General features: G+C 42.7%; 1 protein-coding gene across 1 annotated transcript in view; it reads right to left on the bottom strand.

The window, feature by feature from the left end:
• Positions 1 to 87: 87 nt before the first annotated feature.
• The window catches only part of LOC134966933 (phospholipase A2 inhibitor and Ly6/PLAUR domain-containing protein-like), a 72,936-nt gene continuing 49,079 nt past the window's right edge, over positions 88 to 23,944 (bottom strand). The window contains exons 3-5 of the mRNA XM_063943950.1: positions 13,279 to 13,425; positions 10,614 to 10,757; positions 88 to 377 (exon numbers count right to left, since the gene is read on the bottom strand). Of these exons, the coding sequence (XP_063800020.1) occupies positions 181 to 377; positions 10,614 to 10,757; positions 13,279 to 13,425 (488 nt within the window). The 3' untranslated portion in view covers positions 88 to 180. The remainder of the gene's footprint in view (positions 378 to 10,613; positions 10,758 to 13,278; positions 13,426 to 23,944) is intronic.

Below are 23,944 nucleotides of genomic sequence, written 5' to 3'. Positions count from 1 at the left end.
GCCAGTAAAAAAGCCATCATTCTATACTGTAGGTATATAAAATGCACAAGACTTAATTACACAAATTTGCAAAATTTAATTGAGTATTAGAGTGTCTCAGCTCCTCTATTTCCTTTTTTCTTTTTTGGGAAATTTATTCTAGACTCTGTAAACCAGATCATTTACAAATGTAATAAACATTTAGAATATTCCATACATAAGAGAAACAGTAGCAAACCCAAGAAGTGTTAAGACAGAAAATATTTTCATGTCACTTCTGCTGCATGTAACTTCCACTTTTTCCTTGATGCTACCAAGCTCAGTATATCGGGTCCCTAGGTCACAGTAACCTTTAGATGCACATCCACGGACAGCAATGTTAGTGGTATGAATTCCATCTGAAAGAAAATACAGAACACAAAGTGCATGGGTATGTTATTATTAATTATTATTATTTAGAGAAATTTGCTGACCCCAGTTGTGAAAACTCCAGTGCACCTATCCTCCAGATACGCCAATCTGAGAATCACCACACGTGACACTCTCTGGTTACCTAAATAAGGGTAGACAATCCATACGACATTTGATTTCTTCTTATAATTCTAATCGATAATGAAATAATAACGAAGTGTTTAAAAGCATATCATCAATCCATCCTCAGATAATTTCCCAGATCTGGATAGCCAATTTATGAATGTTTCCCTGGTTTTCACAAAAACCTGATAAAACAAAAACCTGTGTCCACTGCTTTAAAGCAATGGCGGTCATTCCGAGTTGTTCGCTCGGTATTTTTTTCTTGCAACGGAGCGATTAGTCGCTAATGCGCATGCGCAATGTCCGCAGTGCGACTGCGCCAAGTAAATTTGCTATGCAGTTAGGTATTTTACTCACGGCATTACGAGGTTTTTTCTTCGTTCTGGTGATCGTAATGTGATTGACAGGAAGTGGGTGTTTCTGGGCGGAAACTGGCCGTTTTATGGGTGTGTGCGAAAAAACGCTACCGTTTCTGGGAAAAACGCGGGAGTGGCTGAAGAAACGTAGGAGTGTCTGGGTGAACGCTGGGTGTGTTTGTGACGTCAAACCAGGAACGACACTGACTGAACTGATCGCAGATGCAGAGTAAGTGTGGAGCTACTCAGAAACTGCTAAGAAGTGTCTATTCGCAATTTTGCTAATCTTTCGTTCGCAAATTTACTATGCTAAGATTCACTCCCAGTAGGCGGTGGCTTAGCGAGTGCAAAGCTGCTAAAAGCAGCTTGCGAGCGAACAACTCGGAATGAGGGCCAATATGTAGTGGATACACAGAAAGAAGATAATAGTGCAATACCTTTTATATAAAAGGATTTTTTTATTTACAACACCGCACTCACAATATAAAAGATGAATAAAAGCATGTAATACATCACTCCACACAGAGTCCTCTCTGGTCTGAAGGGGGAATCTCTGGGGCTCCCACGATAGAAAAAGGGATTTGACACAGCCCAGGTGAAGGTGTCAGCCACCGGAGATCTTAACAGATATTGGAGACCTCCGACAATAGACTAGCATTTTTAAGAGGCAACTTATTGCAAACTGAGCTGTCTAGGGAGTCCAGCCAGGGTCCACTGACATATGTCAGTTTGTTGTGTGGACAAGCTTACCGGAGCCTCTGTATGTACAGTAGCCATCGGTATGTGGTATGAGGTCTCTCCTCCCGCTGCAGGCGCCGGCTACTGTGCACGCTGGGAGCGGTGACTGGAGCCGACGGGAAAGTGCTGAGGATGTGGTCTGCAGATGTCAGGTGAAAGGCGGTGCTTGACGCGTTTCTCAGCCTCTTTGGTGGGGCTGTTTCCTCAGAAGTCCCCCCTGCTAAACTCCGTGACTTATTTATACTCCATTGAATTCATTCATTATGTACCGCAGCTTTCTTTTATTGAAGGTTTAACTAAGGATGAGCTCGAGACTTCCAGCCAGACTCGGATCCCAGAATGAGGCAAAACATCATCATCCAGCTGTCGGATTCTAGCGGGTTTTGGATTCCATAAGGAGCCGTGTGTTGCCACCATTTTTCCTCCGGACTTAGAGAGTGAGGGAGACAGACCTCTGTCTCTCTGTGGGTGGTGGCGTTGGGTGGGGTCAGTGTGTGCTCTTTAGGGGTGCTGCCCTGTGTGTTGTTAGGGGTGCTGTCCTGTGCTGTTAGGGATGCTGTACAGGGGTGATGCTGTCCTGTGCTGTACAGGGGTGGTATCCTGTGCTGTTTGGGATGCTGTACAGCGGTGCTGTCCTAGGGTGTCCTGTGCTGTACAGGGGTGCTGTCCTGTGGTGTACTGTAGTGTTAGGTGTGCTGTACAGGGGTGATGCTCTCCTGTGCTGTACAGGTGTGCTGTTAGGGGTGCTGCCCTGTTTGCTGTAAAAATAAAGGGGCACTGCCCTGTGTGCTGTAAAAATATAGGGGTGCTGTAAAAATAAAGGAATGCTGTGGCCCTATCGAAGGCTGTAAAAATAAAAGAACGCTGTAGCCCTGTCCTGTATGCTGTAAAAATATAGGGGTGCTGTCAAAATAAAGGAACGCTGTGGTCCTGTCAGGTGCTGTAAAAATAAAGCAACGCTGTGGCCCTGTCATGTATGCTGTAAAAATATAGGGGTGCTGTAAAAATAAAGGAACACTGTGGCACTGTCCTGTATGCTTCAAAAATACAGATGTGCAGTAAAAATAAAGAAATACTGTGGCCCTGTCGGGTGCTGTAAAAATATAGAGGTGTTGTAAAAATAAAGGAACGCTGTGGCCCTGTCCTCTATGCTGTAAAAATACAGGGGTGCTGTCAAAATAAAGGAACACTGTGGCTCTGTCCTGTATGCTGTAAAAATATAGGAGTGCTGTAAAAATAAAGGAATGCTGTGGATCTGTCAGGTGCTGTAAAAATAAAGAAGCGCTGTGGCCCTGTCCTGTGTGCTGTAAACATATAGGGGTGCAGTAAAAATAAAGGAATGCTGTGGCCCTCTCCTGTATGCTGTAAAAATATAGGGGTGCTGTAAAAATAAAGGAACTCTGTGGCCCTGTCCTGTATGCTGTAAAATATAGGGGTGCTGTAAAAATAAAGGAATGCTGTAGCCCTGTTGGGTGCTGTAAAAATAAGGGATGCTGTGGCCCTGTCCTGTCTGCTGTAAAAATATAAATGTGCTGTAAAAATAAAGAAACGCTGTGGCCCTGTCAGGTACTGTAAAAATAATTGACCGCTGTGGCCCTGTATGCTGTAAAAATATAGGGGTGCTGTAAAACTAAAGGAATGCTGTGGCCCTGTCCTGTATGCTGTAAAAATACAGGGGTGCTGTAAAAATAAATGGGCACTGTTCTGTTTGCTGCAAAAATAAAGGGGCACTGTTCTGTGTGCTGTAATAATAAAGGGGTGCTGTCCTGTGAAATGCAGGAAAAAAATTTGGAGGGAAAAATTTTAAAATATCAGGAACCACTTCCTAGTACTAGTGCTGAAGCTGTTGCCACCAGCAAAAAGGAATAAAAGAAAAATTGGCAATATGCCATTCATTACGCAAAGTAGCAAGGGAAGGTTAAGGCCTTGGCCTATGTTCATGACTGGTGGTTCAGCTTCTCATGAAGATGGAAGCCCTCCTCCCTCTCCAAAAATTTATAAAAAATAAAGCTTGTTAAAGCACAGGAAACAACTGTGCATTCATAGATATCACAAATCCCCAAGGAGAGTGCAAGTGTGTCCGTGGTTGTGATGTCTAGGCCTGACCTTCACAACACTGTATTGGAAAAGGAGACTCCTTCATCATGTAAGTGCTGGGAAGAGCACCGCCAGTCCAGTTGTGAATATTGAGATGTCACTGTAGAAGTACACCAAGATGAGGAGGATATTGGCGTAGCTGGTGCTGAGGAGGAAGTTGACGATAAGGATTCTGATGGTGATGTGATTTGTTTGAATAAGGCACCAGTGGAGACAAATGTTGGCCATGGGATGAAAAAGTCCATTGTCATGCCTGGGCAAAACACCAAAAAATATACCTCAATGGTGTGGAATTATTTCTCTGTGAGGATGAGGATGTAAACACTGAAGGGGGTGAAAAATCAGAGGATAGGGATGAGGATGACATCTTCCCTCTGTAGATACAGTTTGTACAAGGAGGTATTAATTGCTTCTTTTTTGGTGGGGCCCAAACAAACTAATCATTTCAGCCACAGTCGTATGGCAGACCCTGTCGCTTAAATGATTGGTTTGTTAAAGTGTGCATGTCCTGTTTATACAATATAAGGGTGGTTGGGAGGGCCGAAGGACAATTCCATCTTGAACGTCTTCTCTTTTTCTGCCGCACCATTCCAGGTGTGCTGCATTATATGAGGTGCTGCCCCTCTGCCCTATCAGTCCAGGGGTGTTGCCCAAAACTAGACCACAAACAAACTGCTGACAGCACCTAAATGAATAAACTACCAAAATGCAATGACACTGTGCGTGTGCCTTTAAAATGCAATTATAAAAAGAAAAGAAAACGGCTGCGCTTGGGGTATTGCAAATGGGTATGAAATATGGAGAGTTGACAAAAATAATCTATATAAAATTGTTTATTGTTATGTTTAATACATCAACGATAAATAAAAATGAACACAATTAAAAGAATAAATATCTATACTCTGAAAACACTGTTGTATGGGCACACAGTATCAGTCTTAACTTGTATATAGTGTTCACCTGATTCAGGGTATAATAATGATACTGTATAAAATTGTAGCAGAAATGTAACTAAATAGTTACAATTTAGCTCTCCAAGGTTTATTCACTGAGATGACTGGAAAAATAAAGCTTTTTTGATGTAAGAGTTATAAAAGCAGCAGAACTCTTCTCCAATAGTAAGAGAAGATGAGCCACACGATTCCCCGCATTTAGGGCAATAAAAGGATTTCCACCAGCCCAAGGGAATATACAGGCATTTGTCCTGTATCCTTATCCGGGACTCATACATTAAAGGAGCAAGCTTGGATAACTATTTCTACATTGAACTCCTCTCCTTAGCATCACATTGTGGGCTTTATACAGGACTCCACCAAGGACGCTCAGTAATACCAGCCCCCAGGAGAGGTAATATTATATATTGTCCATTATACATCTGACCGCTGGGCCCTCATCTTCTCTTACTATTGGAGAAGAGTTCTGCTGCTTTTATAACTCTTACATCAAAAAAGCTTTATTTCTCCAGTCATCTCAGTGAATAAATCTTGGAGAGCTAAATTGTAACTATTTAGTTACATTTCTGCTACAATTTTAAACAGTATCATTTTTATACCCTGAATCAGGTGAACGCTATATACAAGTTAAGACTGATACTGTGTGCCCATACAACAGTGTTTTCAGAGTATAGATATTTATTCTTTTAATTGTGTTAATTTTTTATTTATCGTTGATGTATTAAACATAACAATAAACAATTTTATATGGATTATTTTTGTCAACTCTCCATATTTCTTACCCATTTGCAATACCCCAAGCGCAGCCGTTTTCTTTTCTTTTTATAATTGCAGGGGTGTTGCCCCACTGCCGTTTAAGTCCAGGGTTGCTGCTGCCTGTCTGCTTTGCTGTGTAATTCTCCAGGGGTGCTGCCTATGATGTATAAATCCAGGGGTGGTGCCTATCTGCTGTATAAGTCCAGGAGTGCTGCCTATCTGCTGTGTAAATCCAGAGGCACTGCCATATAATTCCAGGGGTGCTGTTGTACTTGATCCTAGGTGTAAAGTTTAAACTAAAGCCTAGAGCAGAATATGAAACAAGCTTCAACATCACCATATAGCTGCAAAGGCGGAAATGGAAATTCCAAGTTTGACAAAGTGTTTTCCAATAAAGTGGGGAGAGACCACATTTGTGGCCAAAGTCAGTCAGACTCAGAAGAGACAGAATTATAACCCTTGGAACGTGACATGGCAACATCTCCTACTTCATTTTCTCTGGCAACTACTGGAGAAAACTAGATTTTCCAAACACACCTATGTCTATATGTCTGCAATGTAATTTCAAGTGTGCCCTGTCTAAACCCACTTATCTCTAGAAGATTTACCCTGTATCTTCTAGTGTGCACTGTGTACCCAGCATTAGAGATAGAGTTTTCTCAATGATTTCATGTTAGGGACTCAAATGAATGGCTCCAATTAGTCAACCTTAATTTTAATTTCTTATTTATGTTCCACATTTTGGGATTATTTACAATATTCGCAATTGTTGTACAGGGTTCTTTTCCTTTATTTTGTAAATGTTTTCTCCTTAATAATTGTACAATGCTGAGTAGGGTTATCGCAAATCCTCGTGGTGTTAGAATAATGGATCTTGCATTGCATCAGCTTTCCATTGCACTGCAGCACTAGATGGACCAGGAACTCCTATGAGGCACAAACAGTTACTGAATAAGGCCCAGAATGGAGTCTCATGGTGGCTTACAGCCAGGAAGATGTCTGGCTTACCAGGCTGAGGTTAGCATTGCTTCCTCCTACTTGTAGTTTGAAATGAGTTTCGACTGTAGAGTGGTAAGCTCCACTAGGGCAGGGGCTCAAAAACAAAAAAATCACTGCACAGTCCTGATTAGTACTGGACCGAACCCACCCGAACTCAACTTGCCCGATCCAGGGCTGCTGTGGGGGCTCAGGAGGGGCTGGTAAAACATCTAAGGGGCTGCAGGTATGCTCACATGCGTGTATCTAGGAGCTGTGAAAAACAAAAATAAGGCATCTGCCACAAAATATGTAAGTAAAAATGCAATTAAAAATGGAAAAAAAGAAACCCACGAGATTTTCACAAAATAAGTCTCCAGACTCCGTGGAGGGGAAAATATCCAATTTTGATCCTGTGGTGTACACCAGTTTATTTGCATCCCAACATTAAATCTGAGATTATCGTAATCCCTGAAAATGGAGAAGGGGACACAAATTTGGAGGCTTTGGCTCCTAGTTTTTCTGTTTGTCCAGTAATGTGGTAATTACATATTTGCTTGGTTAAAGTCCTTTCTGTTCCACATCAATATAGGAGTGGAGGTGAAAGAGCTGTGTGTTGTTCCTGATTGCGTATGCCTCTCTAATTTTTATTCACCTTCACTGTCCTCTTCCTCTTGCCTCTTCTCAAAATGTGAAAAGTCATCAAATATGGACGTGGTATGTTTGTAGCTAGCTATGATTCAGATAACTTGCCAAGCTTTTTCCAGGGGGACCATCTGTCACTGAAATGATGGGTTTAGTAAACTGTGCATGTCCTGTTTAAACAACATAAGTGTGGGTGGGAGGGCCCAAGGACAATTCCACCTTGCACCTCTTTTTTTTCTTTGCATTATGTACTCTTTGGGGCCTAGTTTTTAAAACTGCCATCCTGTCTGCCACTGCAGTGCCACTCCTAGATGGGGCACGTGTTTGTATCGCCCACTTTTGTTGCTTAGCTTAGTCATCCAGCTACCTCAGTTCAACCTTTTGGCCTAAAAACAATATTATGAGGTGTGAGGTGTTCAGAATAGACTTAAAATGACTGGATATGAATGGTATTGAGGTTATTAATACTGTAGGAATAAAACAAAAAACAAATTCTGTGATTTGGGCTGTTTTTTCAAAAAGCCAATCCAGATCCAAAACACGAATGGAGATCCAGATCCCAAAAACAAAACCTGAAAAGTGTCTGGTGCATATCTCTAATTTCAATACACTGCTATAACCAGGATTCAAACCTATAACCTGTTGCATTCCAGTGAAATACCCTACTCATTGAACTATTTGATCCTACATTAAAAACTCTGACATTTCTAACAATAAGAAGCAACTTGTACTTTGTAAAAAAATAATCAGCATTGCAGCTGAGCAGATCTATGTAGTGTGCAGCCACACATTCAATCTCTCGCAGCCACACACTATATAGATCTGCTCAGCCGCAATGCTGATCATTTTTTCACAAAGTACAAGGTAAGCTTCAAATAGTTAGAATTCTCTATCTTAGAATTATCTACCTTTCTATGCAAGGGTAGCTAGCTCAATGAATAGAGTGTCTGACTACAATGCCATAGGCAATGGGTTCGAATCCCGGGTATGTCAGCATCTTGAAATGTAATAAAGGGCAATGTGACTGAATAACAAACAGCTATCAAGTAATGTTCATAGTAACATGGTTTTTGAGGTTGAAAAAAGACAATTTGTCCATCGGGTTCAACCTATTTGTTGTCTCCTACTCTGTATTAATTTTTAGGATTAATTTTATCTGTTGCTAATATCGGCCATTGTGTTTATTCCTCTTTTATTTTTTTTTAAATAACTATAGTGTATGACTATGAACCATAACCCTGCATATCCTTATCCATTAGGTACTTATCTAGCCCATTCTTAAAAGTGTTGACTGAGTTCGCCATTACTACTCTCTCAGGCAGGGAATTCCAAACACGTATTGTCCTTACTGTGAAGAAACCTTTACGTCTCTGTGTGTGAAATCTCCTCTCCTCTAACCTAAGCGGATGTCCACGTGTCTCTGTGTTGATCTTACCAAAAACAGGTCCCCCGCTAGCTCTGTGTATTGTCCCCTTATATATTTATAAATGTTGATCATGTTCCCTCTTAATCTCCTCTGTTCCAGTGTAAACATGCCCAGCCTTGGAAGCCTTTCCTCATATTCCAGGGTCTCCATCCCCTTAATTAGTTTGGTCGCCCACCTCTGAACCTTTTCTAGTTCCAGGATATCCTTCTTGTAGTATGGTGCCCAAAATTGTGCGCAGTATTCAAGATGTGGCCTCACTAGGGATTTATATAATGGGAGTATAACACTCTCATCCCTTGCGTCAATTCCCCGCTTTATGCATGCTAATACCTTGTTAGACTTCTTTGCTGCAATCCTGCTTTGGGTACTGTTGCTTAGTTTGCTATCTATGTGAACACCTACGTATTTTTCAAGTACAGAATCCCCTAATTTTACCCCATTTAGTGTATGTGGATGTTATTTTTAGTCTTGCCCCCACAGTGCATTACCTTACTCTTGTCTGTGTTGAATCTCATTCTCCATTTTGCTGCCCATGCTTCCAGTTTGACTAAGTCGTTCTGAAGAGACTCAGCATCTCCCTCCGTATTTATAACCTTACACAATTTGGTATCGTCTGCAAAAATTGACACCATGCTCTCTAGACCTACTGTTAGATCATTAATGAAGATGTTGAACAATAGTGGTCCAAGTACAGACCCTTGTGGCACACCACTTAGTACTTCAGTCCAATTTGAAAAAGTTCCATTTACCACAACGCACTGCTCCCTATTATCTAATACATTTCTGACCCAAGTGCATATTGTGCTCCCTAGCCCTATTTCTTGTAAGTTATAGATAATTCTCTTGTATGGTACTGTGTCGAAAGCTTTAACAAAGGCTAAAAAGATTACATCCACCTCCTTACCTTATTCAAGGTTCACACTAACCATTTCATAAAAGCCTAATAAGTTTGTTTGACATGATCTGTCCTTCACAAATCCATGTTGGTTCCTATTAATAACCTTATTGGCTTCAATGAACTTCTGTATACTGTCCTTTAGAATACCTTCCAGTACTTTCCCCACTATAGATGTAAGACTAACTGGTCTATAATTACCTGGTTCAGCTTTACTTCCCTTTTTCAATTTTAGCACTACTTCCGAGTCATTGAAGATCAAAAATAGCGGTCTTGATAGTTCGGAGTGAAGCTCCATGAGAACCCTTGGGTGAATTTTGTCGGGGCCAAGGGATTTAGTAATCTTAATTTCTTTTAATCTGGCACATACTACATCCTCACTTAAATATGCACTTAGCAGTGAGACATTATCTTTGTTGCAATTGTGTGTTAATCCTGCCATCTGGTCCTTTCTTGTGAATACTGATGAGAAAAACGCATTTCATTTGTCCGCAATGTCATACTTGTCTGCAATGTCATGAATGTTATATAGATATTAGCGATTGAAGAGGTGTGGGATGGAGACAGGGGCGGTCAGGAGTTACTGGGCTTCAAAAAGGGAGGGAAGCTGCAAGTGAAATTAATTAAAACAGATAATTGATGTCCCGCTTTCACCGCACCCTACCCTACAGCGCTATGTGCGATGCCCCCTCCGTACACATCTAGTTATGGCCCTGCTGGGGACTACGAAATGTATAGATGTGTCCTCATACACCTAGAGTCCATATGGCTCGAGAGGTCCTCTACAACTGAGATGCTTGTTTTGTAAATTTTGCATCCTAGTCGCATCTCAGACGCAGTGAAAAGCTGCTGACAGTGTACCAGAGATGCTAAATACATAAAGTTGGGGGGGTGCCCCCTGGGGCGCTCACTGCACAGAGTTTATCTATTGTTTCCAGCTACCAGAGATCCTAGACAGTGAATTTACACACACAGAAATTGGTACATGTATAAAATCACAGATGAAGCACAACTAGACTTGAAGGGAGAAAAATCGGCAGACATCCATACTGAAGCCCTTTTTATACACAGACTCTGACACAGTCGCACAAAGATGTGCAAGTATCATAAGTGCGAGCGGTCAGTGTATGCTAGCAATTTATTTTTATTGCATGGGACTTTGCACACAAAGAGGAGCAATTTGACACATCGAAAGCATCAATGTATGAGGACATAACTGCACATTTCCAAGATCCATATAGATATTTACATTGGATTACCTGTTTTTTGCGAGGACTCTAAAAAACAATAATCTTCATCTTTTGTGCATTTTACTTTTGCACCACTCGATATGCAATCCAAAGAGTTAAGGGAAGAACAGGATGGACAGGACATTCCATTCTCAGAACTGCTGATAGGTGGTACTAGAAGAAAGAAAGCTCCATTTCAGCAGTCATTATTAATATTCAGCCATAGATTACCATATACATAATCTGAATACCAGTGAGGATTGTCATATATGGCACCATAATATTATAAGAAAAAGAAAATCTATCACAGTGTACAGATCAGGCATTGATGGGTCTGGTATTTTTGTCATTATGTAGACACCATTGGGGAAATGTAATAGAGTTCGAGTTTGCGGAGGTCCTGGATTTCAGCCGAGATTGCCCGTATTTATAAAGCAGCAATCATTTACCAGATGATTTGCACTTTAAAAATACAGGCAATCTTGGCTGAAATCACGACAGCCGGCATATCAAGTGCCACCCGAAAAAGACCACCATCATTCGGGAAAGGGAATCCGTGTGTGTCCGCTAGATCTGTTTTTTCATTTCTCTATTTTTTAACTTCTGGGATCCTACATGGACCGATCTACACTGGAATTGGGGGAGTGTGTATACTGTATATACATTTTTTTTTTACAGGTAACCTATGGATTTCTATGGGACCATGGGACCGAAGTCCCAGGTCAGTGCAGGAGCCTCTTTCTGTGCTCCAACACTTACCTAGGGCATATACAGTGAGTTTTGCCTGTACTTTATTCCTATTAGCTGCTTACACACACTTATCAGACAGCAGCCATATATGTTACAATCTATATGTGTGTGACAGCAAGAGCATGACATAGCCAGTGCAGCTGCAGCAGTGATATATCTGAGTGACCTTATATCTGAGACTATACATTGCAGCCAGCTCCAATGGCCGGCAGAACATAAGTATAGCCGTTTAATGTGGCAGGTTCATCCTTCAGCGGCATAGCTATAGCCATTGGCTACACTGTGTCGCATATTACTAATGCATGAGACTTTATATATACTGCATTAGGATATCAGCCATCAAATATATGCATGCTGGACTCAGTGCTCATGTAGAGGAATTTTAAGCGCTTCATAAAGGGATTATTCTGTGCCTTTCACTATTGATTGTCCATCATTTAGGTATTGTGGACTGTTCATACCACCAGCGCACCCACTGGGGCACTAAGGAACACAGACCAGACCTCTTGCTTCACAAACAGAAGGGCACTTTATGCATTTATATGCTGTTTATAATTTCTAGTGATATTTACACTGCTCTATCCAATAATATTTTACTGTTGAGTGTCTATATAAATTGATTTGGGTCTTTTATTCTATTAAACAGTGTTATTTTTGATACATAAGTTGGCTTTTTGAGCTATAAAATTGGTTAAGGCACTACTCATTTTGCTTATAGCGGTTTATAGAATTTTTCTACAGGGGAACTGGTTTAACCCCCGAGTTACTGTGGCAGCCTTCCAATTTTAAGCAAACACGGATTGGTTGATCCGGCGCTGGATGCATTCTTCTTTTGCGTTCAGGGTCTTTAAATGCAGGGGGACCTCACGCAATTTTTCCCTGGTATTTTAGAACCAGGACCGTCTCATTATAATTATGCTTAGGAGGGGGGACTCCACGCAGTTTTTTTTTTAACACTTTCTTATACAGTTACACATGGAATCACCGCATGGATCCATGCATGTTTCTGCTTAAGAGCACTTCTATTTGAAAAGTTCATTTTGAGCTGAAACACGGTTGTGTTTGCAGAAACGGATGTTGGTAAATTTCTGTGTTGTGTTGGTTTATTTATTTATTTATTCGCACATGGCTGTTCTACTGCGTTTTTCATGTGTATTTGAGCAAACACTGCTGTGTCTTCTTAGCAAATTACCGAGATGCATTTCACGCCTGGGAATGCCAACTCAAATGCACAGGAATGATAGTAAATTTACCCCTAAAGGGGGGTACACACAGAGAGATCCGTGTTTAAGCAATCTGACTAGATTTCTTAGATGTTAAGCACGGATCTCTCCGTGCGTATGCCCTACAGCGATAGATAGCGTTGCACGGGCCCGCGCGTCGCTATCACTGGCACAATCTACCACATTTCTCAATTCACAGCGGGGTGAAATTAGTGTTGCCCCCCCCCCCCCCCCCCCCTCGCTCAGCACACATCTCCTCCGTTTGTACTGGCCTTTAGTCATTGTACACAGGGCCTAATTCAAATCTAATCGCAGCAGCAACATTTTCCTCTACTGGGCAAAACCATGTGCACTGCAGGTGGGGCAGATGTGCATAGAGAGTTAGATTTGGGTGGGGTGTTTGTTCAATCTGAAATCTAAATTGCAATGTAAAAATAAAGCAGCCAGTTTTATACCCTGCATAGAAACAATATAACACACCCAAATCTCTCTCTGCACATGTTACATCTGCCCCACTTGCAGTGCTCATGGTTTTGCCCATTAGAGAAAATGTTTGCTGCTGCGATCAGGTCTGAATTAGGCCCACAGACCCCTAAGTGTTGCAGATAAGAATTTTATGTAAATACAGAATTTTATGTAAATACAGTTAACAAATGTTTACAAACCACTGAATATTAGGAGCATATATACTGTATGTTACTGTGTACACTGGGAATACTTACAAGTGGGAGCAGGAGGTGTACACTGGTCTGAGTCACAGCAGGTGGTGCTTAGTCTGTACATTACATCATTTGTAGTAACAGTTCCTGATTTTCCACAAATACTCCTTTTTTCACAGCCTCTGGTAAAAGTGAACTTTTCTTGTGATCCTGTATGAAAGAATTGAGATACATTCAATAGAACTGGTAGGAAAATAACACTGTATGAGGAATCTGAAGGTGACTTTTGGCAGGTTACTATGAGAGCGCCCCTGCATACTGACCATCATCATCTCAGGTGATGTCTCACTGCAGGAAAGGGTGTCAGGCTTATGATGGACAGAGGAGCGTGAGATATAATGTTCCTATTTAATTTGTGATATTCGTAGAAGCCGGCACTCTCTTTACAGGACTCTGGACACACAGGCGCCTGTGTGCAACACCGCCGCTCCCGGGAAAGAAGAAGATTTACTGACCATCCCAGAAGAAATAAAAACCCGGAGAGAAACACTCTACACAGCACGGACTTCCAGCTGGTTACTGCCCCTTCAAAGGGGTGAACCAAGAAGTAAGAACTTTACATATTTTAAAACATATTTCTCCCCGATCGGACCACTCTCCTCTTTTTTAAGAGGATATGAACATTTTGGCTTGCTAATATGTGCATTGACCTTACCTCTTATTTTAATTTTAATTTCATTTTTATATTTATTTTTATCTTTATTTGTGGCAAAATATATTGTTGCAGACCATGGCCCTCATTCTGAGTTGATCGCTCGCTAGCTAATTTTAGCAGCCGTGCAAATGCATAGTCGTCGCCTACGGGGGAGTGTATTTTAGCATAGCAGGAGTGCGAACGCCTGTGCAGCAGAGCGCCTGCAAACACATTTTCTGCAGAACAAGACCAGCCCTGTAGTTACTTATTCAGTGCGATGATTGCTGCGACGGGTGATGCGGTAATGATGTCATATACCCGCCCAGCAAACGCCCGGCCACGCCTGCATTTTTCCAAACACTCCCAGAAAACGGTCAGTTGCCACCCAGAAACTCCCACTTCCTGTCAATTTCCCTGCGTTTGGCATTGTGACTCAAAGCGTCGCTAGAACCTGTGCAAAACCACGTAGCTTGTTGTACCCGTATGACGCGCGTGCGCATTGCGGTGCATACGCATGCGCAGATTAGCCCCATTCTGCCATGATTGCTGCACTGCGAAAATCCGTAGCGAGCGATCAACTCGGAAAGAGGGCCCATGTTCCACAATCAATTAGTGGAGTATGTTCAATAATGATAGGAAAAAAGGTCACTCTATGAGAAGAGGTAATAGAGAAATGAGAACAGAGATGAATATTAATCCCCTGGATATTATGAGCGAAAGACCAAAGGGTTTTTTCAGGTGTGGTAAAGCCAGGTGCCTTACATGCATGAATGTAAATTCATGCAGTAATACCTTTAAATCTAGGGTTACAGGCGAATCTTTCGCTATAGAGGGCTCCTAAATTGTGAATCTACATATGTGGTTTACCTCATAGAATGTGGGTGTGGGTACCAGTATGTTGGTCGAACTATTAGAAAATTAAAGGTGCGCTTTCTCGAACATCGAAGAAACATCGTAAATAAAAATATCATACACAGTGTGTCGCGACACACACAAATAAGTGTAGGCAAGGTAGTGTCTCCGATGTCCGACTAAAAGCACTTGAACAGATAAAATCAACAGAAAGAGGAGGTGACAGATTCAACGCTTTATGCAGAAAAGAAGCTTTCTGGATTTTTCGCCTAAAGACTTTGGAGCCTTTGGGCTTAAATGAGAACATAGAGCTTAACAATATACAGAGCCGGCCCTAACCAATATGATGCCCTAGGCAAGATTTTGGCTGGTGCCCCCTAGCACCACCGCTGTTTCCGCCTCTGACCTTGCACCTCTTTCTCAGCACCATCATCCCTCACCTATAGCAGTCCTTATTTTGGTGTTTGTACCCCCTATATTTTAAATAGGAACAGTTCGCACATTTGGCACACAGCCCAAAAAGGGGTGTGTTTTTGCTGGCAAGGGGCATGGCCACACAATAGTAACCCCAATTCCAATTACGCCACACAGTACTGCAACTTTATTCACATTTGATCACGTGATAGTGTCCATAATTCATATTACATCCCACAGAAGTATCACTTTACATTATAAACGTTAATCCTCACAGTAGAGCCCCTTATTCACATTACATCATACTGAATTGCTCCTTATTCACATTACACCACACCCTATTGCTCTTTATTTACATTAGCCAACACAGTAGTGCCCTTTCCATATGCAATGCCACATAGTAGAGCACCTTATACACATAATGCCACACAGTAATGTCCCTTACACATATGAGACATATTATTAATGTCCTTATAAACATAATGCGCCTTACACATTATGACAACCTTTATTAATGCCCTTTTACACATAATGTCCCTTACACATATGCTGCACATTATTAATGCCCTTATACACATAATGACACACATAGTGCCCCCTAGACATTTGCTGCACATTATTAATGCCCCTATACACATAATGACACACATACAGTAGTACCCGGATACACATATGCCGCACATTATTAATGCCCTTATACACATAATGACACACATAGTGCCCCTTACACATATGTTGCACATTTTTAATGCATTTTTACATAACACACATAATGCTCCTTACACATATTCCGAACACTACTGCACAACCAACCCACTCACATGCACACAGCACTCACACTGCCACTAGCACTGTGACCTCTGCTTCTGTTAGGATACAGATGTGTCCTCATAAATCGTGCCTCAGTGCTAACGATGGGCACATGTTTTTAATGAAAATGCATCTTATTTGCATTGCTATGTGGCTAGGATGCACAAACAGCTTCTGCTGATTAAAATGATATGCAGCATGCCTATATACTGTGTGAGACTGTGGCTGTATCTGCATATGAAATGCTACAAACAGAATATAGGCATGCCACATATCATTTTAATCAGCAGAAGCTGTTGCTGCCCCATGGCATATCAAATGCCCTAGGCAATTGCCTATTTTGCCTATGCCTATGGCCGGCTCTGACAATATATAATGTCGACATTCTATTAACATCTATATGTGTTCTCTTGGAAAAATCTTCTCGTTGCCAACATGCTTCTCCATCTATTGTCCCTGGATGTCTTTATGTTATATAAATGTATGTCTCTTTAAATATCCCAAACACAGGAGTTGTTTGGAATATAGCTACATATAAATAGTGACGCTTATCCATGAATTATTTCTTTATATTTAGAGATTGGTGTGTATTTTTAACCATCTTTTTATTTTTATATACTAATCAAGATTGAATAAAACAATTATCATAACTTAGTGGTTAGCTTCTATTAAATATATATACAAAAAAAACTTTCATCGTATGCCCATGTCTCTTGCGAAATCTGGAGATATATATATATATATATATATAATAAATTATATGTCCCTTCTAAAAACCTGCTTACTTTATCCATTCTATGGACTATACTATATTATCACATTATTGTATATTATACTGTTATCCCTATATATCCCTCTTTCTCTAACGTCCTTGAGGATGCTGGGACTCCGTAAGGACCATGGGGAATAGACGGGCTCCGCAGGAGATAGGGCACTTTAAGAAAGCTTTGGATTCTGGGTGGACACTGGCTCCTCCCTCTATGACCCTCCTCCAGACCTCAGTTTTACACTGTGCCCAGAGCAAGATGGGTGCACTGCAGAGAGCTCTCCAGAGTTCTCTACCTAGAAGCATTTTTGTTTGGATTTTTTTCTTTCTACCTTTTACTACTTTTTCACAGGGAGCACTGCTGGCAACAGGCTCTCTGCACCGAGGTACTGAGGAGAGAGGAGCAGACTTCTTGTCAAAGATAGGCTCTGCTTCCTCGGCTACTGGACACCATTAGCTCCAGAGGGGGTGAACGCAGGTTCTTACTGGGCGTCCACCCCCGGAGCCGCGCCGCCGTTCTCACAGAGCTGAAGTACAGAAGACAGAAGTCGTCAGGCGGCAGAAGCTTTCAGCTTCACTGAGGTAATGCACAGCACTGCAGCTGTGTGTCATTGCTCCCATACACCTCACATACTCCATTCACTGTAAGGGTGCAGGGCGCCGGGAAGGGAGGGGGGGGGGTGCCCTGGGCGGCAATTTAAACCTCTGCATGGCAAAAAGACTATATACATGTACAGGTGGGCTCTGTACATGTATATAAAAGAGCCCCCACCATATTTTACTAAGTTTGAGCGGGACAAAAGCCCGCCGCCGAGGGGGCGGGGCTTCTCCCTCAGCACTCACCAGCGCCATTTTCTCTCCACAGCACTGCTGAGAGGAAGCTCCCCGGACTCTCCCCTGCTTACACACGGTGAAAGGGTGCTTAAAAGAGAGGGGAGGGGGGGGGGGGCACATAATTGGCGGTTTTCATATTATACAGCGCTGCTGGGGAAAAACATTTTGTGTTGGTCTCCAGGGTTATTGCGCTGGGGTGTGTGCTGGCATACTCTCTCTCTGTCTCTCCAAAGGGCCTTGACAGGGATACTGTCTTCAGGAAAGGGGTTCCGTGTGTGTGTGTGTGTGTGCGTGCGTGCGTGCGTGCGTGCGTGTGTGTGTGTGTGTGTGTGTGTGAAGTGTGTCGGTACGCGTGTGTTGACATGTTTGACGAGGAAGGCTCGCTTAATGTGGAGGGGGAGTGCTTGAATGTCAGGTCGCCGTCGGCAACGCCGACACCAGAATGGGTGGATATGCTGAATGTCTTGAATGCAAATGTCAATCTATTACATAAAAGATTAGACAAAGCAGAGGCTAGGGATCAGTCAGGTAGCCAGTCCATGCCTGTCCCTGGGGCGCCAGGTCCTTCGGGGTCTCAGAAGCGCACCATATCCCAGATCGATGACACAGATACCGACACAGATACTGACTCTAGTGTCGACTATGAAGATGCAAAATTACAGCCAAAGGTGGCTAAGGGTATACGGTACATGATTATTGCCATTAAAGAGGTTTTGCATATTACTGAGGAACCCCCTGTCCCTGACACGAGGGTACACATGTATAAAGGGAAAAAGCCTGAAGTCACTTTTCCATCCTCATTTGAATTAAGTGACTTGTGCGAAAAGGCTTGGGAATCTCCAGATAGGAGACCACAAGTTCCTAAAAGGATTCTCATGGCGTATCCTTTTCCACAAACTGATAGGATACGCTGGGAATCTTCGCCAAAATTTGACAAGGCGCTGACACGTTTGTCCAAAAAGGTGGCACTGCCTTCTCAGGATACGGCTTCCCTCAAGGAACCTGCTGATCGCAGGCAGGAAATTACCTTAAATCACATTTACAATCATTCCGGTACTGAAAATATAATGTTTCATGCGCTTGTATTACTATAGCTGCTCAGATAAGTCAATAGATAATGGTAAAAAAATTAATGAGCGCTTGGAAAAGCTACTAAAAACTATGTGGCACCTGTAAAAAATAAGTTTTGTTAGCATATGTTTACAGCCCTTTTTAAGAGCTTTGTTTGCGGTATCGCACAGTCCATAAGAGATCTAACTTTCCCTACCTCACTCTCAGTCCACGGGATTCCTCAGCCTGATGGTATAGATAGCTGTCCGTGGCTTGTATGGTCTTATCCTCCACCGCTGCGTCCAGCGGGGAAGCGGAGTGTGGCGGGGTTTGGCGGGTGACGTCACTCGGCGGCGTCCGATCTCCTAGGCGGCAGAATGTCCTTGTAATACCGCTATCCACCAACGCGTTTCGTGCTGTTTCTAGCACTTTGTCAAGGTTGGATATGTAGTTAAAATGAGTCCTTTTTATATCTAAAACTTTATTATTCACAAAAACGGAAAACACGTCACTTCCGGTCACTTCCGGTTCGGAAGTGATATAAAAATGCGGGAACCGCATGGCTTAAAATACCACATTGATTTCAATGGGCCAAATTTAATTTTTCTATAAACTGCTTGTATTAGACAAAAATAGATAAAAAACTATATATACAGGTGCCACTATATTCTCTTCTTAAGTCAGTTGATTTGTGGGAATATAAAGATATTTATAAAAAAAGGTATTTATAAAAAAACGATATTTATAAAAAAAACATTGAGCTCGATGTCTATATTGTGTCCTTTCGGGTATAATGTTTTTAACTCGAATATCCATCTGCTTTCTTTTTTCTTCAGTGTTGTAGTGATATCTCCACCTCTCCAATCCTTTTTTATTTTTTGAATCGGCAGAAATGTTAGCCCCATTGGGTCCTTATCATGTTTCTCCAAAAAATGATTCGACAAACTGTGCGTTTTTAATCCTTTTATTACGTTGTAGATATGTTCAGCAAACCTGATTTTTGCCTTCCTTTTTGTCTGACCTACATATTGGTATCCCTGTGGATTGTAGCCAATGTTGGGAACTTTGCGGTCAGCGGTTGACCGAAAGTAACCTCACCGCTGACCGCAAAGTTCCCACCATTGGCTACAATGGAGCGCATAGGCGCTACATTGTATCTGTGCCGTGTGCTGCCTGACAGACACTACAGGAGCACACAGCCAATCAGGAGAGTGCCATGACATGGCGCTCCCTGATTGGCTGAAGGGACCCTCTTTGACAGGAGTCAGGGGGGGTCCTGGCAGTCGGGGAAAGGAGCCCCATGTGTAAATATGGGACCCCTTTCAGTGCGTGGTCGGGTTTCCGTTTTATTAGTTTGCCAAGTACGGGGATTAAACAAAGGTCTGATTCTACACTGGATTATGTGAGTATAATTTTTTTCACAGGTACCCCGAGGATTCTACATGGAGAAGAGGACCGAGCCTTGTGGGAACATAGGTAAGTATGTATGTATGGAGGTGTGCATGTATGTAATAAACTTATACTTTCACGGTGTGTGTGTCCTGTTTTTTTGGGGGGTATTTTTTTAGTAGTAGTACTACTACAGGTACCAGCGGGCCCGGTTTTCCACCGCATGCTGGTACTTGTGGTTCTCCAAGTACCAGCTTGCGGGGGAGGCTTGCTGGGACTTGTAGTACTGCTACTAAAAACAATATTCACATTTTTTCACAAGGCTATCAGCCCCCCATCCGCCGCCCCTGTCATTTTCCCCCCCATATTTTTTCAACCAGGACCGGCTCAAAGAGCCCGAGGCTGGTTATGCTTAGGAGGGGGGACCCCACGCAATTTTTTTTTCCAGTTTTTACACTAAACAGACCCTTTCCCATAGATAAACATGCACAGATCTCACTGATCCGAGCATGGTTATCCAAACTCGACTGGAAAAAGCAGGTCTATTTTTTTGCTGCTTTTTTAAACAAATCGAAAAAAAACAGACCCGCACTTGAGCACTCAGAAACTAACACCCAAATACGAATGAATAGTGAATGCCCGTATTGTATGAAATATCAGCCGCGTTTGACCGATGGGCTATTCATTCGTATTTCAGAACTTTGCAAATCAAACCATTACGAATAGTCCAAACACTGCCGAGATTGGTGCTTAGTGAATTCCCGGATTGGGACTTAGAAAAAAAAACACAAAACGGACAAACTCGAATTCTTAGTAAATATTGGCCATAGACTTGATGCTATGGTACCTAAGGGACTTAATGAGTCTATGGGGTTAAACTGTTTTCTCTAAACACAATTGATGGAGAGTGACCACAATAGGAGATTGAGGTACATTGACCTACATTGGTCTGTGCATTTTAGAATAATTATATATATGCAGGTCTTGGTAGGGATTTATATATCTGACTGAATAGTTGAAATGTATATAGGATATTCGTGGTGACACACATATATATGGGTTGCAATATCTGGATTGTAATATTAGTCTCTTATTATATTGCATGTTTTTAAATATGTCTAATAGTTCACTGTAAAATATTTGTTTGTGAGGTATTGTGTAATTAATTTCATCATAATGGACACTGATGCCCCTTTCACATCGCACAAATAACCCGGTATCGACACGGCATATTGCCGTGTCGAACCGGGTCAATGTGCGATGTGAAAGGTCCTTTCACGATTTAGCGGGTCGCCTGACCCGGTAATTGAACCCGGTAAAAAAGAAGGGTTTTACCCGGGATGATTACCGGGTCAGGTGCTGTGTGAATGGGAGCCGTGTCGATGCGACACGGTTCCCATTCACAGCATAGGCAGAGGCGGCGCAGGAGATGAGCTCATCTCCCGGCGCCGCCTCCACCCCCGCCCCTGCTGCTGCTGCTCCCTCCGCTGCTATGGCAACCGACCCTGTATATTGCCGGGTCGGAAAGCCAGCAGCGGAGCGCAAATGCCGGATCCCACCCGGTAAGTACACGTTTGTCTTACCGGGTAGGATCCAGCATTTGCGGTCTGAATGTAGCATGAGATACACTGTTCATGATTACCTTCACATTCTTGGTGCTGGGAATACAGCATCTCTTAAGGGGGGTACTCACGGAGCGATATTCTAAGCAATCTGACTAGATTGCTTAGAATATAAGCCTGATCGCTCCGTGTGTACCCCTTACAGCGATAGCGATGCGCAGCCCCGCGCATAGCTATCGCTGCTGCTAGATTGGCCTGCCGTGCAGGCCAATCTAGCGGGTCGCTCACTTCACCCGCTGGGTGAAGTGAGCAGCCCCCCGTCTCCCCCCGCACGCTCAGCACAGATCGCGCTGTGCTGAGCGGCGGGAGAGATGTGTGCTGAGCGGTTCGCTCAGCACACATCTCTCCCTGCATCGGCCCGTCTATATGGGCCTTTAAAAATCTATGTTTGTGCTGTTTTTGCAGGATGTGTACTGGGTTGTCATGGTGATGATTCCGGGAGCTTGCCCCATTGCCACACGGGGATGCGGGTGACGTCACTTCCGGATACGGAAGTAGCGGTGACCGGAGGTGCGGCATTTGGCGCTCACAATGGCGAGGGGGAGGCTCCATGGACCGGGGGGGCACTGCTGGTAATGTATAAATATGTTTGTTTTTACACTGTGTGGTCATCCTGATGAAGGGGGTAAAACCCCGAAACATTGATGTGATGTTTAATAAAAAAAGCACATTTTTTACTGCTATCCCAGAGTGCCGCTATCTACTTGAAGCTATATATATATATATATATATATATATATATTAGAGATGAGCGGGTTAGGTTCGTCGAGATCCGAACCCCCCCGAACTTCACGTGTTTTACACGGGTCCGAGGCAGCCTCGGATCTTCCCGCCTTGCTCGGTTAACCCAAACGAGGCCTAACGTCATCATCCTGCTGTCGGATTCTCGCGAGATTCGTTTTCCATACAAAGAACCGCGCGTCGCCGCCATTTTCACTTGTGCATTGTAGATTGTGGCTACGTTCTCTGCCTGAAAAGCTCAATATCTGTGCTCAGTCTACTGCATTGTGGTGACCACCAGTATATTATAGTAGTACAGTACAGTAGGCCATTGCTGTATCTTGCAGCTCCGTGTCAGACTCAGTTCTAGTATCCTGATCAGTGCTCAATATCTGCTGCATTGTTGTGTGACCAGTATATACTATATAGTAGTACAGTGCAGCATTTTGGAGACCACCAGTATATAGTAGTACAGTACAGTAGGCCATTGCTGTAACTTGCAGCTGCGTGTCACTTCAAGTATCCATATCTGTGTTGCATTGTTGTGAGCAGTTTATAGTAGTACAGTGCAGCATTTTGGTGACCACCAGTATATAGTAGTACAGAACAGTAGGCCATTGCTGTATCTTGCAGCTCTGTGTCACTTCAAGTATCCATATCCGTGCTGCATTGTTGTGAGCAGTATATAGTAGTACAGTGCAGCATTTTTGTGACCACCAGTATATAGTAATACAGTACAGTAGGCCATTGCTGTATCTTCCAGCTCTGTGTCACGTCTAGTATCCATATCTGTGCTGCATTGTTGTGAGCAGAATATAGTAGTACAGTGCAGCATTTTGGTGACCACCAGTATTTAGTAGTACAGTACAATAGGCCATTGCTGTATCTTGCAGCTCCGTGTCACTTCAAGTATCCATATCTGTGCTGCATTATTGTGAGCAGTAAATAGTAGTGCAGTGCAGCATTTTGGTGACCACCAGTATATAGTAGTACAGTACAGTAGGCCATTGCTGTATCTTGCAGCTCTGTGTCACTTCAAGTATCCATATCTGTGCTGCATTGTTGTGAGCAGTATATAGTAGTATAGTGCAGCATTTTGGTGACCACCAGTATATAGTAGTACAGTACAGTAGGCCATTGCTTTATCTTGCAGCTCTGTGTCACTTCAAGTATCCATATCTGTGCTGCATTTTTGTGAGCAGTATATAGTAGTACAGTGCAGCATTTTGGTGACCACCAGTATATAGTAGTACAGTACAGTAGGCCATTGCTGTATCTTAAAGCTCTGTGTTGCATTGTTGTGAGCAGTATATAGTAGTACTGTGCAGCATTTTGGTGACCACCAGTATATAGTAGTACAGTACAGTAGGCCATTGCTGTATCTTGCAGCTCTGTGTCACTTCAAGTATCCATATCTGTGCTGCATTGTTGTGAGCAGTATATAGTAGTACAGTGCAGCATTTTGGTGACCACCAGTATATAGTAGTCCAGTACAGTAGGCCATTGCTGTATCTTGCAGCTCTGTGTAACGTCAAGTATCCATATCTGTGCTGCATTGTTGTGAGCAGTATATAGTAG

This window comes from Pseudophryne corroboree, chromosome 10 (assembly GCF_028390025.1).
Source record: "Pseudophryne corroboree isolate aPseCor3 chromosome 10, aPseCor3.hap2, whole genome shotgun sequence".
NCBI lineage: Eukaryota > Metazoa > Chordata > Amphibia > Anura > Myobatrachidae > Pseudophryne > Pseudophryne corroboree.
The sequence above is the reverse complement of the archived record's forward strand: the minus strand, read 5'-3'. Positions and strand labels throughout refer to the sequence as shown.